Source organism: Carettochelys insculpta, chromosome 15 (assembly GCF_033958435.1).
Source record: "Carettochelys insculpta isolate YL-2023 chromosome 15, ASM3395843v1, whole genome shotgun sequence".
NCBI classification, from domain to species: domain Eukaryota; kingdom Metazoa; phylum Chordata; order Testudines; family Carettochelyidae; genus Carettochelys; species Carettochelys insculpta.
The window spans coordinates 21,430,030-21,450,666 of NC_134151.1; the positions used below are offsets into that span (position 1 = coordinate 21,430,030).

The 20,637-nt window shown below is 40.5% G+C and overlaps 1 protein-coding gene across 2 annotated transcripts in view; it reads left to right on the plus strand.

The window, feature by feature from the left end:
• NR3C1 (nuclear receptor subfamily 3 group C member 1) overlaps window positions 1-20,637 on the plus strand; it is a 193,955-nt gene that overhangs the window by 140,131 nt on the left and 33,187 nt on the right. For both annotated transcript variants that reach the window (XM_075009950.1, XM_075009949.1), the window contains exons 3-4: window positions 9,867-10,030; window positions 17,892-18,008. In XM_075009950.1, coding sequence (XP_074866051.1) covers window positions 9,867-10,030; window positions 17,892-18,008 — 281 coding nt within the window. The remainder of the gene's footprint in view (window positions 1-9,866; window positions 10,031-17,891; window positions 18,009-20,637) is intronic.

The following is a 20,637-nucleotide window of genomic DNA, read 5'->3' on the forward strand; positions in this document are numbered from 1 at the left end:
TGAATTTCATTAAATTTTGAGGGCCCAGCAAGAGAAACTGCAGTCTCTTGAGCATTCACAACTGCAAGTAAAGTAAATGAGAAATGTTCTTAAATATATTAAGTACTATGTAATATTAAGGTACTCTGAAAAAGCAGCTCCAGATATCTTGTATGTGGCACACAAAAATTTATGAATACTTCATCTTAATCTTGTTGTGCCTCAGTTCTCTGTGCGTAAAAGTGATGGCAATACCCATTTATTTCACAAGGGTGTTTTGAATATCAGTTGTTTTGAAGCACTCAGTGGTGAGTTCCATAGGAAAACTCAAGAACGCATTTGATATTCATAATAGTGGTTGAATAGTGTGAAGTAAATCTGACTAGGGCCATGTACTGAATAATGAGTATAAACTAAAATGGAATAACTATTTACACTATTCATTCTGTTCACTTAATAAAGCATGGTCCTGTGGGAAAAAATGTGATCCTGTGATTGTCATAATATATGTGCACAAGGTTGCATGATCAGTCTTAATTCTGCCTCTTCTGATCTTCAGTGTATGAGTTGGCAACAGTAATATCTTTACCATTGTGTATGTAATTGCCTGCGTTTCTAGAAAAGCAGACTAAAAAACTGCAGAAATTCTGTCATGTGACATCACGATGCCATACATGTTATCTGGCATCATGTACAGATATCGTCTACTTGAGCTAATAGAGTACAAGATAGCGTTTACATTGTCATCCTGTGTGTGGATTCCCACCAGTGGTGGGAGTGAGATATGCATTGTTTGTTGGGGGAGCAACAACACATCATTTGTAAAAGATGTCATGCCTCTCTAATCTACTAGAGTTCTTCAGTGAAAATAAGGATGATCCAGTTGATACAGTGTACTGGGATTTTCAGAAACCCTTTGACAAGCTTCCTCACCAAAGGCTCTTAAGGAAACTAATACTCGTGAGATGAGAGGGGAGTATCTCATGGATAGTAACTATTTAAAAGGAAACAAAGGATAGAATAAATAGTCGTACAAAGTACACAGTTGATCTGAGGTGGGTTGTGTGCAGTTCAGAATATTCACTAATGATTTGGAACAGGTGAATAGCGTAGTTACAAAGTATGCAGATAATGCAAAATTATTCAGTATAAACTTTGCTCAGTCATCTGTGAACTTTCAGGAGGATGTCACTAAACTGGGTGATGGGGCAGTATTCATCAACAGAGTTAAGCAGTAAGTGCAAAGTAATGTACATGGGGAAAAAGTGAAAATATCTAATGAGTGCTAAATTAGCTGTTGCAATTCAAGGAAGAGTCACCATACGTAGTTCTTTGCAGGCTTCATCTCTGTGCACTGCTTGGTCAAAAAGCCTCACAAAATGTTAGGAGCCATTAGGAAAGGGATAGAAAATAAGACAAAATAAAATGCCAGTGTATAAGGGGGAAAACAGTAGGATTTCTCCAACATCCCCTTCCTAATTCTGTATATTCCCCATGAAGCTCAGATACTGGCTAGTGTTGGAGACAGGATACTGTATTAGCTGGACCATTAGTCTGACCCAGTATGGCTGTGCTTGAGTTATCCTGTCTGCAGGGAACATGACAATAATAAAGACAATGTGGAAAGAGAATATTTTAATGAGTTAATAGGTTCTAGTATAATCATATAGAAACAATTTTGTCAAAGAACAGTAATCAGAAAGAGAAGAAATTCAAAAAGTAATCACAACCAAGAAATAAAAAAAAGTTGTCAGTATAAAGCTGATTGGCCAGCAATTGCAAAAGCTAATGAGCTTAAGTTTTCTGGAACTGAAAACAGTTACGCTTAATTTTACAACTATTCAAGGAGCAATTCTGTCATTTCAATGTGGCAAAAGGAGTTTAGTGCATTGTTGGGCCCTGTTCATGTTATGGTATGGAAAAGCAAATTTTTCGTGCAATAGGACTTTGCATACATGAGCAAAGAAGAAAGCATGGGAGCTTTGATCTTTCCTGTGCTTGAAGACCGTGGTTCCTTTGATCTGAGATGCCTACAAGATGATGCAAAAGGAAGCATTCTCTCCTCAGTTTCAAAGGCAGGTAATAACACTGAATACACTATCGAAATGATAGCCAAATAATCTCTAAATGTTTTCCCTCTTCCCTCCTAGGAAAAGGTTAGTTAAGAGTAGGGATGTAAAAATCCTGTTAGTTGGTTAAATGTGATTTTTAACCAGTTAAATGATTGAAGAGTGAGTGGGCTGAAGTGGGTCTGGAGCACTTCCTGTCCCCACTCACCACTGTCAAAGGGTGCTTCAACCTGGCCAGAGCAGCCCCTGCCTGTGGTGTGCCATGGGTTACCATGGACAAGGGCCACTTTGAATGGCAAGAGCAGCCCTTTTCTGTGGTAGGCACCACTGAGCTGGAGCAGCTCCCTGCCCATAGTGGGTGTGAAGCTGCTCCAGCCCTCACCACTTAACTGGAACCAGTAACTATCAAACAGTAAGGTTGCTTAAAGGGTGATGCTTACTGGTTAACCTGAAAGAACTGTCTAACCAGGCAGTGGAAGACTTTGTTAACTTTCCAGCTGTGCCACAAATTTTTCATGAGAACTTAGAGAAGTTATTTGCTCACCTTTTGCTTCAGTTTCCCAGCTGAAAAGCAAAACTACTGCTATTTAACTAACTAAGGCAGGCATTGAGGATAAATAGCAAAGGTTCACTCAGATTGTGGTTGTATAATTACATAGTACAGTCACAGACTATCTTGTTATATTTATAATATATCATATGTATTATTTTTGCTGTGTCTGTCCGTATTTCTGTCTGAGCAAGGTTGCTACCATGTTCTCCCCCAACCCCACAATCTGCAGGCCCCAACCCCTCCCTGGACCAGTGCAGGGCCCAGCTCAGCCCCTTATGTATTTCCAACACTCTGCCAGCCCCTCCCACGCCCAGTGCACAGCTGGGCCCAGCCCTCCATTGGAGTCCCTCTCCCCCACACACCATGCTAGCCCCTGCCCCTTCTCTGGCTAACGCAGGGCCCAGCCCAGAAACTTTGGATATGTATTACAAACAGTTCCTGTCTAGAACTTTCTTCTAGCCCAACTTCTGCTACCAAGCAGAGCTGCAACCAGGCCTCTAGTTACATTGGATAATAACTAAGACCTTTCAGATCATACACATCTCTACACCATAGCTGCTTTGGCCATCATTGGGATAATGTATGGTAATGGGGGGAGATCTAGCTTCTTCTCTATTTCCAAGCCATTTCCTATTCGTGTATTTCTCTCTGCCTAAGATCAGAAATGAGCTTCTCTTTCCACAGCATCTATCAGTAGTTGCCACAGTTAGTATCTTCAAGACCTCATTCAGGTACCTTACATGAAAGAAAATATTAGAAATGAAGATAAAATAATAATAATGAAATACATACTTGTCACTGAATGATTTGGGAAGGTTTGGTAGGTTGGCTTTAATCTTTTTCATAAAAGACAAATTATAAGATGCCTGAAAAGCTCATGTGATACAGGGTTCTTATTTGTCCAAAACAAAAGTTTGAAAGTTTTTGGTTTTTTGTCCCATGTCAGTGTTCAGGTCTCAGATGTCAGTCATTCTGACTAGAGCTCCTGTTTTTGTATATCCTAGGCTACATTTACACTTACAAAAAACTTCGAAATGGCCATGCCAATATCCAAATTGAAGAATACTAAGCGGCACTGAAATGAGTATTCAACACCTTATTAGCATGCCCCAGGCTGCAGCACTTCAGCTGATAGGAATAAGGGGATTTCAATGTTGGCAGGGTCCTTTTGAAAAGGACGCCTCTGTAGGCGAGTCGCTGGTGAGTGAACTGCGGCACTTTCGAAGTGCCATGGACAGCAGTTTGCTAATGAGGTGCTGAATATTCATTTCAGTGCCTCATTAGTATTCTTTGATTTGGTCATTAGCATGCCCATTTCAAAGTTTTTCATAAGTTTAGACACGGCCCTAGTATGGCTATTTAATTGAAACGTAATACTTGAAATCAGTATTGGTGAAACTATTACCCACCCTATTCTGTGTGGAAAGAAAAGGTTATGTCCTCTACTTAGTGAGAACAGGAGCCAATAATAGATGGCGTGAGTTATATGTAATCCCAGGATGAGCAAACTTTTTACATTGGGATGCACTTCTCATCCCTGCAATTAGCAGCTTTTCCCCACCCCAGTCTCTATAATGTAATCCAAACTGGTGGAAATTTCAGTTATGTTCATAAGCAAGGGGGGACCTCTTTTGGCACAAGTAAGGAAATAAGTATGAAGAATGTAAAAACGTTTTATTAATTTGTATATAAAGGTAAATACACATAAAGACAGTGGCATATTTCAATATTTAAAGGAAAAGGATGAGCCTAAGACCCAGCAGCAGATTGTGCTGCACCCCACTTCCATAATTTCACACCCCTCACAGAAAGGGCCTGCCCTGCATTTTGTGCACCACCAATATAATCAGGTTGGCAAGGCCTAGTCTTGGGTACTTCAGCTAGCTGAATCAATCTTGACATCATTACCAATTATCTTTGAGAATTCATGAAAGATGGATAAAGTCCCAGTGGTCTGGAGAAGGGCAAATGGTAGTACCTGTATTTAAATAGAGCAGGGTTCTGCAATGCAAATAGCAAGAAGAAACATTTTTTCAAATTCAGTTACAAAATCAATACTTTATGAGATGCAATGCATGTGAATATGAACCAATCGTTAATAAATAACGTCAAATCGTACTTTGTCACCCGTTTTAAGAACAGCGCGCACACAATGATTTGCGTCAGTCAGAAAGTTAGGTTACCCCCATCTCCCGGCTTTACCAGCCTCAACCCCCAAACCCACCCCATATCCCCATGTTTAACCCCTCTCAGCCCCAAACCTGCCCTCTCCCTATCCCAGGATTTACCTTCCTCAGCTGATGAGCTCTGCACACTGCCGCTGCTCCTCCACGGCCTCCACCTCTTCTGCCCCCATTGCTCCCCCCTGCTGCCTCCTTCTCATTGTGACTGCACAGCTCCAATGGGGCAGGCTCAGCTGCTCCTCCCGCCAGTTCTTCTGCAGATTGACTTCTCCCACATGGAGCTTGCAGGCGGCTCCCTTCCCTGCCATCTTCCCCCAGGCACAGCTGACTGCTCAGTGGCTCCAGAGGCTGCTGTCGCTTAAGCAAAAGAGGCTAAATTCCATCTTAACTGCAGGCATTGTTTAAGCAGTAGCAGCCTCCAGAGCAGCAAGTGGCATCAGCTCTTGGAGCCGCAGGAGGCTCATTAAAGAGCCACGTGCAGCTCCTGAGCTGCAGGTTGCCAACCCCTGAAATAGAGGAATTCATAGAAGTTGGGAAACTATGTGCCAGTCAGCCTGACTTTGATATCCACTGGAACAAAATATTTATCGATTTGTAAGCACTCAGAGGCTGCGAGTAAAATAGCTAACATGAATTAGCCAAGAACTAATCATGCTGAGTCAATTTAATTTCCTTCATTGACTGGGCTGCTGTCCTAGTTGATAGATGGGAAGTTGATATATCTTGATTTTTTAGTAAAGTTTTTGATGCAGTCTCATATGATATTCTCATAAACTAGGGAAATTACTGTGAGCTGGGTGGAAACCTGGTTGAGAGACTGTATTCATAATATTATCAATGGTCTTCTATCAATGTGGGGGTATGTATTTAAGGAGGACCCACAGGGATGAGGCCTGGATGTGATGCTGGTCAATATTTTCATTAGTTAATTGGATAATAAAGTAGAGAGTATGCTCATTAACTTTGCAGACCACACCAAGATAGGAGGGGCTAGTTGGAGGACAGGTCAACCTTGACAAATAGGAAAATCAATTTGAAATCAATAAGATGAAATCCAATAAAGACAAATGCAGGAAACTACACTTAGGAAGGTAAACTTCAATGTACAGTTACAAAATGGGGATTATCTGACTAGGCAATAGCACAGTAGGAAAGGATCTGGGGGGTTACAGTGGCTCACACATTGAATATAAATCAACAATATGGTACAGTAACAGAGAGGGAGCCATGCTAGTCTATATACTATCAAAACAAAAAAGCAGTCAAGTAGCACTTTAAAGACTAACAAAATAATTTATTAGGTGAGCTTTCGAGGGACAGACCCACTTCTTCAGACCATAGCCATACCAAAACAGACTCAATATTTAAGGTTCAGAGAACCAAAACCAAATCAAAGTGGACTAACCAGAAAAAAAAAAGATCAAGGTGAGCAAATCAGAGAGCAGAGGGGTGGAAGGTGGGGGGGAGGGTCAAGAACTATTCATACTTGGCTTTATCTAATTCTTGACCTCCCCCCCCATCTTCTACCCCTCTACTCTCTGATTTGCTCACCTTGATCATTTTTTTTCCTGATTTGTCCACCTTGATGACTGATTTTGGTTCTCTGTGCCTTAAATATTGAGTCTGTTGTGGTATGGCTATGGTCTGAAGAAGTGGGTGTGTCCCGCGAAAGCTCTCCTAATAAGTTATTTTTTTAGTCTTTAAAGTGCTACTTGACTGCTTTTTTGTTTTGATAATATGATACAGTTGCTAAAAGGGATGATTTTTGGGGGGAGCACCATATCTAAAATATAAGATGGTTATTGTCCTGATCTCCTTGGCAGTGGGGTAGCCCCAGTTGGAGTATCATGTCCAGTCCTCTGTCCTTTCTCCCTTCCACCCTGGAGCTTAACAAAGATATTGACAAATTGGAGAGAGTCTGGAAGAGAGCAACAAAAATGGTAAATTAGTTAGAAAATTTGGCTTATGAGCAGTGTTTCCTCCAATCTTTACCATCCATATGCAGAGTTTTTTGTTTCATCCATGTTTGGAACAAATGTTTTTAAGTGCACCAAAGCATGTGCCAGGGTACCTAGCTGTTGAAACTCTGCTAATCAGATGGTTGGCATTTGACTCTCTTCTAGGAGGCCACACAAGTTGACATCTTACAGGGAGCACTGCTCCGGTGGAAAGGTTTGAAAAACTGGGTATGGTTAGTATTGAGAAAGTGACAGAGACTCAGTTACCTGATCATCTTCAGATGTATTAAGGATATTTATATAAAGTTGACAATGATCAGTTGTCTCCCCATTCTCTGAAGGTATAATTAAAAAGTAATGGGCTTAATCTACAGCAAGGGAAAATTATATTAGACAATAGGAAGACCTTCTAACTGTAAAGTTAGGTAAGCACGAGAATATGCTTCCAAAAGAGGTTCTGGAACTCCCTCCTTTGATGTGTTTTTAAGGACAGGCGAGGCACACACTTATGAAGGACGGTCTAGAGATTCTTGGATGTTAACTTATTGCAGAGGGCTGAACTTGGCGATCACTTGTAGTCCTTTCCAGACTTCATTTCTGAATCTGTACTTCACAAAGAAAAGTATTTTTCATTTTTTTTTTTTTTTTAGAATTCTGAATTTATTACTACAGTAAATTATTTTCACCACTGTCTTCAGAAATTATCGGTGAAGTACAGTACAAAGGAAAGGTCATGGCAGACACTAGATGTTAATATCTTTCAAACCTGCTTGTAGGGTTGCCAATTTTGGTTGGTTGTTGTCCTGGAGGTTTTATCACGTGACATAATGAAGATTGATCTTTGATTCCTGGAGACTGTAGGACAATCCTGGATGGTTAGCAACTGATCTGTTGATAGTGTTACCTCCTAAATACAAATGAAATAAAACAGCAACCTGTGGTTTTGTATCAGAGGAGTAGCCGTGTTAGTCTGTATCTGCAAAAACAGCGAGAAGTCTTGTGGCACCTTTATAGCAGTGGTTCTTAACCTGAGGTGCATGCACCTCCTGGGAGTGAGAGACTTGCCAGAGTTTTTTAGAAGTTAAATATCAAAAACACAAATTAAGCCAGGCACATAAGTACAGCTACTTTGTTTTAACAAAGCTATGTATTTATTAACATTATACAATATTTAACAATTACGGTAATATGCAAACAAAAAACTAGTTTCAAGTTTTTAAGCTAATTGTAGTGAAATTATCTCACTACAAAATAAAGTGTACCGCCACGTTGTGGGGTATTTCTTGACACATGCACAGATGATTATGTGGCAGCGCAGTGGTTTTGTTTGAATTCAGTTAGCTGCTAACTGTTAGTGCATCGGTTACGGTTCACTTCCACAGCAAAACTTCATAAAATCTCTGGATAGTACTTGCATATTTTATATGCCTATTCTACCATTATTTGTGGTGAGTAATAACATAAAACTATTTTACATATATCTAATATGCATTTAAAAGTGTATAGGCCCCCCCATCTCCATTTTTGATAAGAGGTGCGAGAACATATTTTGAGAACCAAAGGAGTACAGGCTGCAGTAAAGGTTAAGAACCACTGCTTTTAGACTAACAGATTTATTGAGTCATAAGCTTTTGTCAGCAAAGACCCACTTTGTCAGGTGCTTATTCCACACATGGAATATGCTTTATTCCATACATGGATGGAAAAAAAAATCTGCATAGGCATGGTTTTTTGCAAGCTAAGATCCTCTGTCAGAGGCTTATTTCTTCATCTTACAGTCATCAGTCACTAAGATGATTTGAAGTACTCCAGATAAGCATTGCAAAAGCAAATGGTGAAAACATCTCACTCAAACACGATGTGTGAAGAGGTGCAAAGGAGACACCTTGTCAGAAGTAGTGTTGAATTTAGAAAGCGCCAAGAGGCCATATGATATTCACAGTTTTAGAGAGGTTTGAATGCTACTGTAGAGATAGACACTGGTAATAGCAGTGATTCATTCAGGAACTTTTGTGAAGACCAGATTTTGTGGTCTTAACTCCTGATCTTATTGTTAGAAAAATACTTACCATTAGTGAGAAAACAGCCGAATATCAAAAGTGAATTCAAAATGCAACTCCATTCCATGTATGTTTTCATTCTGTTTCCTGGATTCTCTGAATGAATGGTCCTACTAAATGGCACATTCACCCGTTAATGAAGTTGATTTTTTTCTCCACAATAAGAAATAAAGAAGAGTCATTGAGCATGAGGGTTAGTCATGTACCAAGCCTTTAACTGTTTGATCTTATTACATTTTTCTCTACGATGAACTTGGGTTTGTTTTTATTAATCATTTGATAAACAAGCATGTGGGTTTACTTCCACATGAGACTTCTGGTTGTTATTACTCTGTTTGTAAGCATATCAAGTGGTTTGAGCACTGGCCTGCTAAACTTAGGGTTGTGAGTTCAATCGTTGAGGAGGCCATTTAGGGGCTGGAGTAAATAGATGTCAGAGATGGTGCTTGGTCCTGCCAGGAGGGCAGGGGACTGGACTAGATGACCTCCCAACTTCCCTTGCAGTTCTAGGAAATGTGTATCTCCCATTATATATCATTTAAGATGTTCAATAGAAAATCCTACTTTCTTACTCTACATTGCAATCTTTTGTTTAGGTGGACAAAGTAATTCTGCATTTTGCTGCATTTTGTTGTTTGTCTCAGTGGAATCTGTTTCTGACTAGTTCATACTCTTTCTGCTCATGGATTTTAATTCTTCCAGCCAAATTCCCAGATGTTGGTTGACTTTGACTCTTTCTTTCCTCTTGCTTATCTTACTTGTTGTGGGAAACTATTACAAACTGTGCAGTTCCATTATGAATTTCTGTGATTAATTAGACTAGAAAAGGATATTGTTTATTAATGACTCTGATATAAGCTATACGGCATTTTAATACCTGTTTAATAATCTGTAACAAAGATGATAGATTTCACAGGTCAAAAAATTAATAACTTTTCAAATATACAACATAAATACATTAGAGAAGTTATTCAACATATAATGACCCCTCTTGTCATAAAATATTTGACATGTTTTTCCAAAAATTATTAATGTAATTTTTTTCCCTCCTATTTGTTTTTTAGCCCTGGATTGAGATCTGATGCAGCCTCTTCTCCATCCACCACCTCAACAGCAACAGGACCGCCACCCAAGCTTTGCCTGGTCTGTTCTGATGAAGCCTCTGGTTGTCATTATGGTGTCCTGACTTGTGGCAGCTGCAAGGTTTTCTTCAAAAGAGCTGTGGAAGGTAGGATGTGTTTTGGAGAGTTTATTGTCTTTTACAGATTACAAGATATATATACAAGCTAATGCCTCTGCAGGTAGCCTTTCTGCTCCCTACAGTCCTATGGGAAATTAACTTTAGTCTACAAATGCTGATCCCTTTATGTATTCTATTTTGGGTATATGCCTGAAATTGGAGAATTTTGAAAGCAGTCTGTGGATCCGCTCATGTCCCCTCAGTATCTTCAGTGCTCCAACATTCCATTTGTGGAGGTATAGAACAGAAGTGACCAGTCACTGCTCCAGTTCCTTTGCGCCGCCACGTGGCCTAATTCCAATTCTCCAGTGTCCAGGGCTTTGTCTTCCTTCATTCTTCAATCTATAAAATTATACAGTAGTGAATTTTACTCAGTTTTAGCCAAGTTTTATAATTAGATAAGCCTCCTGATTGGGGAATTACCCTCCTATACTACATTAAGGGTGCTGAATAATATTCAGGACGATAGACTCTAAGAACTGTGCTTGTTACCTATACTCCCCTTCTCAGTTGATGCTGTCTGTACTGACATGGTGAAAATTGGGTCATGGCCTGGCATGGTATCTGGTCCATGTTTTCCAGTAGTGACATAAAGGGTGGAAATTTGTTTAAAGAAGCACTTAATGGAGAAAAACATGAAACTACAATTAGATCCAGGCTGGGGCATCTTCCTCCAACCCTGTTGAGCAGTTTGATTCCTCAAGAATTGTGTATTCTTCCATGAGGTCAGGGTCTTGTCTGGGAGGCAGGGAGCATAGTCACAAATATGAGAAAAAATCCTCCTCCTCGTCCACTTCTAAGAAATTGAATACAACCCTATATGTAAGTCAGTAGATCTTCCTGCTCAGCCCATGTGGACAAAGAATATTTTGAGTCTCATGGTCATGATAAGAAAGACAGTTAGTCTAAGGTTCTGTAAACACCAGACCATGCTCTGAACACATCAGTTTGTCTAGCAACAAGTAAGCCAAAAACTGGAAACTAACAGCATCAACAAAGGGCAGCCATCAGGAACTTCAAACACCAATAATACCAGCTTTCCCTTGTTTGTGGCACAGACTGTATTTGCTTAAGTTCTCTTGGTTGGGACAGCAAGTGTCGTGCTCCAACTGATGATATTTTTGCTGTACCTGATTCACCAGTCTCAATCAACATCAAATCCTTTCCCCCTGAGATGCAGCTTATGGGAGGAATGCATCTCACATCCTATTGTTCTGCTATGGTTTTCTTCCAGCCAAACGGTCAATAACACAGATGTATCCAGAACTGGCATTTTCTTTCTTGGTAGGCTGATTCACCTGAGGAACTGTTGTGTGAGGCACACCTTTCTTGACAGGGAGCATGGACTTGTCTGGGGCCAACTTCCAAACTTTTCGCCTCAGCTCCTGCCTCACAGATGTTGGTACTCCATGCTAGTGGACCTCCACAACCACCTTTTGACTTGTCTTACAAATGTATTGTGGTCCTACCACCCTGCAGAATTAACATGACCTGCTACGGAGTCAGTTCATCCTTCCCCTGAGAAAGGACAGGCAGAGTTTTCTTCTGACAAAATTGGAGGGGGAGAATTATGATCCTCCATAATCCATGGATGAAACATTTGCTTCAAAATCTCCCCACCTCCTTCCCAGTGGCCATAAGCAGTTCCTGGAACTTTTATGTAGAATGGGAGTGGTATAGCCAATCTCCCTTGAGGAAATTCAGAACCCCCAGCATAAATTACTGGGCATCCTTCTGTTCGGATCTAGCCAAATAGTGCTTTTTGTTAGTGAAGCCATTCTGGAAACAGCCAGAGCAGTCTGGCATAACAAAGCCACTAGTGTCCAAACCCTAAAAGGGTGGAAAACTGCTCTTATAGTTCTAGCCAAAAGGACAGAATGTGTCTTCTTCTGCTCTTAGTTCTTTGGTTGTCTAGTTTGTTATGGAGACATCTAGCCATCAGTACCCTAAGTCTCTGGTTGACAGAGTAAACAGCAGTTCAGAATAGCCAGTTAGCAAACACTGTTGCTTAAATATGATTACCTGAAGTACTCCAAATTCATGGATTTCATCATCATGGGAGAAAACCTGTCTTTTAATCCCATCTCCTTCACCAAAAGATAGAGGTAGGTGTCTTTACACATGCTAAGGGACTCCAGGTCCACTTTCCTCTCCCTGGAAATATATACATTGGCTCAAAGAGATGATTCCACAGGCAGCCATATAAACCTCACAGCTTTACCACCAGTAGTTGTATAAAGTACCCAGGTAGTAATGAGTTCTGAAGTTATTTCCCTATGCGCCTTTTGCCAGCATCAGCATCGCTTCCCTGGCTCCCAGCTACTCCCACCCCACCCTGGAATTGATATTTTTGACAGAAGGCCAAGAGCTGACACCAACATCTGCTAATTTCCACAGATCCTAGCACTCTTTTTCCAACCTCGACTGTAATAACAATGAACAAGTGGGAGTTCATCATCATCTATTCCAATTATGCAGCTGAACTTACCCCTTTACTTGTCTCCAAATCCACTGTTCCTGCCCCGTTTCAGGGTCATTCTCAGGAGGAAAGAAGTACCACAATGAGCAATAGAGCAGATTCCTCTTCAGCATCAAGGAGTGGGTAATACATCATTTGGGACAATGATCCTTCAAACAGCTGTGTCACCTGCATCCTCACAACCTCCCCCTGTTTATCATTCACCCAGTGGAATGGACATAGGAACCAGCAGTCAAAGAAGAAGAGAAAATTACTTAACTTGAAAGCAAATTAAGATTCTTCTGTGTCTGTGAAGGAACTGCAGACCTGGTCATTCTACTCGACCCTCTGCAATTGGAGCCATAGAGAGAGTGAGAAGGCATGTGTGACCTGAGGGTACTGCCTTCAAAATTCTTCAATTTTGGAGGTATGAAGCACATTCATACCCACAGTGGAATACATATAAGGACCAACCATTTTGAGGAATTTCTAGTTACTATAAAGTAAGTAACTTTCTTTTATCTAGAGTGTGTTCCTATTAAAATAAAATTGATAGTGATGTGAGTTCCTATGGAGCACATTTACGCTTACATAATACGCCTGTTCAGTGTCACAGGGTTTAGTGCTTTTTTAGCTTGGTATCATTTGTTTTTGTTTTGTTTTCTTTCATTGATTGTATTTTTGGTGTCATTTTATGCAAATTGTGTGCTTTAATATGTGATTGTGAGTTTTGAATATCAGTTGAAGTATATTATATGCCAGCTCTGTGTGATATCCCATACAGAAATTGGTATTTATCTTAAATGACACCGTAATGGTATTATAGCAGTTTTACAACTTTTGCTATAAATAATAATGTTCATCAACACATATTGTTGTGTGAACGTGTGTATATATTTTTGAGATCACTGGATGACAGCATTGTGATAAATGACTGTCAACATTTTTCTCTGATCTCAGGAATGTAACAATTTTAAGAGAGAGACAGAGAGATCCTGATATGAACTTGCAATGTGTAAGGCTGCTCAATGCCACCCTCTGCCCCAGCCCCCAAAGCACCTATATGATTTTAGGCCACATAACACAAGCATTATGTAATGGAACAGGTTCTGTCTTTTTATATGACAAGCAGAAAGATGTGAGCAGCTTGCTGTTGTTGAAGATACTTTTATTTAAAAGAAGATATCTGTTAGTCTGTAAGGTGCCACAAGACTTCTTGTTGTTCTCAAAGCTACAGACTAACACAGCTACCTCTCTGATACTTTTATTTAAAAGCTGACTATAATTCTCACAGCCTAAGATACATACTGGCAGCTTTGCCTTGAAAGAATCAAGCTAACTCTTAACGGTCAGATGAAAAGGTTTGGTGTCTAATGTCTCTTGCTTGCCGCAATCGTTTCCCATTTTGTGGTGAATCATCCACACATCTTTCACAGGTAATACTGACATGGATAGACATTATTTTCAAGCAAAATACCTCTAAGGCCTTTTCCCTGGCAAACAGTAAGATACAAATCTGTTTCACACAGGCATGTTGGTCTTTGGTCCTTGAAATTAAAACTGCAGACAAAGCAGTTCCTAGCTTTCTTAATGGTATAGTGGAAAGCGTTTGTGAAAACCTGAGGCTATTCAGAATGATCTGAAAAGTCAACTTGCAATCCTGGCTCTGGCAGACACCATACAATAGATTACAGAGTTTTGGAAAGTTGAAGTAGTCTCTGAAGTATAACAGGAAAAAATACCACTTTGCAAGGGGTAGCTAGAACAAGGGCTGAAGTGACATGAGTCACTGTTCTCAGTTACCTCAGATCAGATCACTCCACATGGCCTCCAGCCAGCCCTGTCTGGAATTAGACTCCCTGTCTGTTGCCAGAGTCTTTTATTTTGGGACTACATGGCTACCTATAACTTGGGTAAAAAAAAAATTGTCATGAGACATTGGTCTCGTCTGTTACCCAGAGGTGACATGCCTGCAGTGTCGTCGATGATACAGAGTAGTTAGATCAACAACATTTACTGCTCCCATCATGCTCCACTATAGTCTTCAGCACTACATGTCAAGCATTCATTTCTGCAATAAGCACTCATAAAATACTTTGCAATTTGGACTCTGACTACCTACTATGTTGTTACAAAGGTGACTGACAAGGGGGACTTGGGGCAACATCTCTGTACCTTTGCAGAGCTACCAGGCATGCATGAAGCAGAACAGTTTTTCAATCTCCTTGCTTCCATTCATCACACAGTTAATTGTGGGACAGACATCCACAACAACATTGAAGCAGTTGAGCATTCCACTTCAGAAAGGAATGATAGCTACTCACTAATGGTAGCAAAAGACAATGCATCAGCACCATCAGTTGTACCATGTGTCAGGAAAAGAGCAGTAGCCCCTAAAGGCTACTTGCTTGGAACATAACCTGTACAGTAAGGTTGCAGAGTAGGTGGACCCAGAGTACGCGACCCCACTCTTACATGGCTGACCCTCGATTCCTACAGTAAACCCTGGAAATCAGCCATTTCCAGTTGCACTTAACTCATACCCCGCACCCCACCCCGGGCCCTGGCTCAGCCTCCTCTCTCCCCCCTCCCCCAGCTCCGCTCACCACCCACGCATAGCTCCAGCTCACCCCTCAACCCCACCTCTGGCTCTAGCTTGCCACCCCGCAGGTGTAACTCCAGCTCAACTTCCCCGGCCCCAGTTCAGCACCTCTGGCTCTAGCTCACCCCCACGCCCAGCTCTGGCTCCGGCTCACCACCCTTCATGCATGACTCCAGCTCAAACACATATACCCCATGTGCTCTGGTTCAAAGCCCCGTGGCCCGGCTCACTGCCCCCACGCACAGACTGCAGCCCCAACCCACCACCAGGTTTAACCCTCCCCAACTGCCCTCCCCCCCCCCCTGCCCCCAGACTTACCTTTCTGCTGCTTCCCTGGCTGCAGAACATGTGTTCCACCAGGGAAAAAGCCGTATTCCCCACTTATGCGAAATCCAGGTTACGCAAGGGTGCATGGAATGGAACCCACACATACTCTGAGACCTTACTATACTTGTTCTGCAACATTCATAATCTGAAAGCAGGAAAAATTACCCCTTTGCATTCTATCACAGGATTTTGCATTTCTTTCTACTTAGCTGATCTGCAGTGTTCAGTTGCACATGTATCTTTTTGTATGCACGCTTACATACATATTTGATAATGAGAACAGGTGTCCTAGTTGTGGTATCTATTTACTATTTTCATTCTGGTCGTAACTTAGTGATGGCTTCCTATTCTCCAAATAGAAGATTTTTGGAGCTTGTACAAAACTGAATGGAAAAAAGGTTCCGCCGAATATCAAGAAGTCAGAGTACTATCTAAGCAAGTATGCCCAAGTGAAGCCATTGTAATAGTCTTTGTACCCCAATCTTCAGTTATACAAATTGACTGGACACACTCCTTAATACAACTTTTTTTGCTGCTAAGCAGAGAGTTTTCACTGCTCAGTTATCAGGGAAAGCTGAATGCTTATTTTTACCCCAGAATAACCTTCCATAGGTAACAACAAGAAATCTTGTGGCACCTTATAAACTAATAGATATTTTGGAGTATAAGCTTTCGTGGGCAAAGACCCGCTTCATCAATGGGTCTTTTGCCACAAAAGCTTATGCTCCAAAATATCTGTTAGTCTGTAAGGTGCCACAAGACTTCTTGTTGTTCTCGAAGCTACAGACTAACACTGCTATCTCTGATACTTCCATAGGTAAAGTATCGGTTGTCACAGAATCTGGACATACAGTCAGAAGACTTTAAATGCTAGCCAGTTAAGTGAATTTGAAATCTGTTTCCTGTACATTTGATTCATTCTCAGAGAAACTTGCAAAGCAGTTTTTTTACAAAGAAGTTTCTTCGCTTAGGGCAATGTAGAACAGAGGGGGTTACTTACTAAACAATTTGTGCTCGTTGTTCAGTAAACACTGGAATACCCTCTTCCTCTTTGCTGGGAGAGGTGATAATGGTGATACATTATAAAAAACATTTTAAATCACAGGTATTTTTTAAAAACTTCTTGACTCTCTCCTGCAAAGGTAAAAAGTGTTTGTGTGTTTTCAACTTACATGCTGCGGTAGATGAGTGCTATGTAAAAATTGCCAGGATAATGATGAGGACTGTAATGGTCCATTATAGAGAAAGTTGGATTCAGTTTTCTCCTTGATTACAAAATCTTAGAATTACCCTGTAATCAGCTGGTGTAAGGGCATTAGATCAGCTGAAGAGGGTCTATTTTAGTTCTCAGGCTGAAGGACAGGATGTGCTTTGACAGTTATTTCTGAGAGAAAATTAGTCACAGGTTAAAGAGTTAAAATTCACTAATGTATACTATAGTATTCCACCTTTTTTAACTTTGCTAAAAAAATACATCATGGAGAGAAGCAGCTCCTTAAGTTATGTAGTTCAGTTTTCTAGGCTTCTATAAGGTCAGATTAGTTTTGGATCCATAAATACCAGGAATACCATAACTACCAAGGGATTTTGTCTAGCTACTTTATAAGCTCCAAAACCCAGGATCCCTTTCTCAATGTTTAGAAAGTGGTAAAATCAGCGTATCTTGAAGAATTTCAGAATGATCAGTCTTGAACTGGCCTTTCTGGCAGCTGGCCTTTGGCGCTATTGGATTTCTTTAACCTCAGAACTGCAGAGCTACAGAAATCTTATTTTCCTATAAGCAATAAAGTTTGATAGTTTAAAATGGGCTGCTTTATGAATGATTATTTTTAAGCACCAAATTTCTTTTAAGGGGGCTCTTTGGTACATTTAGACCATTCAGGAATTTCCGCTTACCTCTAACTTTCCTTACACTCATCTGGGAATTCTAATAGTAATAATTTTTGTGACACTAAAAAAGCATTATGAAAATTTAAAGAGATAAAGTAGGGGATGACTTATGATAAATTTACATATCTCATAGAGCTGGAATGAACCTTGAGAGGTCATTGAGTCCAGTCCCCTGCATTCACAGCAGCACCTATAACCATACCTCGCAGATTTTTTTTTTCGTTTTTTAAATCTTACCTCTCCCTTCAAGGAGTGAACTCTGGATTTACAAGGCTAATGCGCTAACCATTGAGCCCCCACCTCCCCAAGATTTACAAGAAAAATTGGTCATAAAGGAATGGAATTTTTAAGCATTGATTTAAGAAGTTGATTTAGTGATTTCTTCATATATCTTAGGAAATCTGTATGGTGATGGGAAGTCGTGGATACCAAAATTACTATAATAAGTCAGCTAAAAATGTGTGGTAGATCAGTACATTGTATACTTTCCACTTTCTTTACTCTAAAACCAAATTGTGCTGGCCAAATTTACCCACAGGTTTAACTATCCTGTTTTTCTTTTGTAACTACAGGACAGCACAATTATCTGTGTGCAGGAAGAAATGATTGTATCATTGACAAAATTCGAAGAAAAAACTGTCCAGCCTGTCGCTACCGGAAATGTCTTCAAGCTGGCATGAATCTAGAAGGTAACTTCAGTGTACTTGAATGGATTGTTTGTCTCTGAAGCCCAGTCAAGGTTCATTCCATTTTAAGATGTAAGCAGGCATGTGAGCAGTGCCTTAACACAGTGGTTTTCAACCAGTGTGCCATGACACACTGGTGTGGTGCAAGAACTGTTCAAGTGTGCAGTGAAATTTGGTCAGTTCTTTCCCCACTCCTGCAGGGACTCTTTGGCATTCCCCCTTACAGTGGATCTGCTATCTTACAGAACCTCTATGTACTGGGAGGCAGCTAAAATGCTGCTTCCTGGCCCAAACAAGTCGGAGGGGAGCCCATCTCCCACTTGCTGCTGTTGGAGGGAAGGAGCCTGTTAGAGGTGGGGTGCTGTTTAAATGCTGTGTACTGCCTCCCACGGGCTGGCAGGGCCAGGAGCCTGCTTTCAGTGGTTACTCATTTACTCAACATCCCTAGCATGGTGTTGAGCAGATTTTGAAAATGTTCCTTTGCTGACTGTCTAAGACCACCACCACATGCTGTGGTGGATTTGAAACATTAATGTATTTGATCCTTGTTTAGCTTGTTGTATACACTATTATGTTGCAGACCTCTCTAGTAAGACTGTAACCATGGTAAATGTAAGTAAATGTGTCATTTGTGAGCAGTCAGTTCAGCTGAATGAAGTGGGTGTGCCGTGGAACTGTTTGTCTCATATAAGTGTGCTGTGTTACTGAAAAGGTTGGGAACCATTGCTAACATATTTTAAATATTTATTCGTTATTTAATGGTATATCCCCACAATCTTATTGGTAAAAATTAGTATTTTCTTTGAGTCATTTTTCTAGTCTTTCTTTCTGTCCTACAGCAGCTGTATCTCTTACCATAGTCTGTCTTTTAACAATACACCCGAGACCACTATTGCACTCTTTTCTTGCTGTAACCCTCACCCTCCAGCCTGTTCCTGCATCCTCTCTCCCACCCACACCACTCACCCTCATCCTTCTCCTGCACCCATCCTCCCATTTTTGGTCCAACTATGGGCCCTCAGAAGAGTTAATCTGGCCTGGGGGTAGTCCTGAACCTCAGTCCTCCCCACCATCTACACCTGCTGCCTGTCATGCTGGAGCATGAGGGGAGTGAGGTGTCCGGTTGGGGCCACATCAGTGAGGGTGAAGGAGGGTTTTTTTTTGTGTGGTTCCCCCCCCCCGCCCCGGCTTACTTTTGTGTCCCCTGACTGATGTTTTCTGTGGGTCACTGGCCTCTGACCCAAGAAAGTTTTCCCATCCCTGCAATATAGGGATGGGGATGAGTACTCTTTGTTACATTACCCTTGTAGTATTCTTCTTTTTTTTAAGACAATAACTGGCGCTGTAAAGAGAGGTTAAAAATTAATTGTGTGATTGATCACACTATTAATAATAGAATACCATTTATTTTAATTTTTTGGATGTTTTCAAATAGATTGATTTCAGTTACAATACAGAATATGACATCTATAATGCTCACTTGATATTTATGATAAAAATAGTTGCACCATAAAGAACAAAATAATTATATTTTAATTCATCTCATACAAGTACTGTAGTCCATGCTCTTTATCACAAAAGCTGAACTTACAAATAAAATTATATACCCAGGAAAAACCCTGCATTTAAAAATACAAGTGCATTCAGTCCTACTTCTTATTCAGCTGATCATTCAGGCAAACAAGTTTGTTCACAATTTGCAGGAGAATAATGCTGCCTGCTTCTTGTTTACAAATTCAGTTGAAAGTGAGAACAAGCTTATACATGGCACTGTTTTAAGTAAAGGTCTAGACTGACCTTTGGTCTGACCCAGTATGGCTGTTCTTATGTAGTATCCAGGGTTCATTATTGTTGTTTGTTCTCTAACTCAACTGCTTATAATCAGACTTCATAAGCCCTGTTATAATATTGAGTTCCCAGTGTTTTTTTAATAGAATTGTTTTCAAGTCTTTCTACCTTATTCCTAAACTAATTGTGGGTTTAACAGTAGCATATCATATACGGTCTGCTCTGGGATTTTTTATTTCCCAACTTTTACATAGTGCATGAACTTAACATGCAAGATATTTTTACAAAAGCAGCCAGGTTTTAAATTAGAGTGTGATTTACCTATCCTGGTGTACAATAATAGACAAGTGTTGCCTTGTTATGGGTTGTAGTGGCCTGGTTGTGGGTAGAATTTATAGTAATAGAAATGAGATGGAATTTAATAATGCAACAATTGCACTTAAGCTCTCACATGACAGCAAAAAGATATTAGTCCTTATCAGTTGAAAGCAGCAATTGATAAGGACCATATGTTTGTTGATCACAGGATGACTGAACCTCCAGTGTGATGTACCTCTGAAGTGGGGAGGGGACTAATGCAGTTTTAAGATGCATTATGCAAGATGTATTTCCACTATAGTACTACTGTACAAGGCATCTGGAGTACTGTGGTGCAGTGCTGGTTTCCCATGCTTAAAAAAGGTGAATTCAAATGAACTGGTGTAGAGAAGGGCTGCTGATGTGACTGGAGGAAATGAAGATCTATCATATGAGGGGAGGCTCAGAGTTTGCTCTTTCAGCCAAACCAAACAAAGGCTGATGGGAGATACAAGTGCTCTCTGTAAACATGTCAGGGGGCAAATAC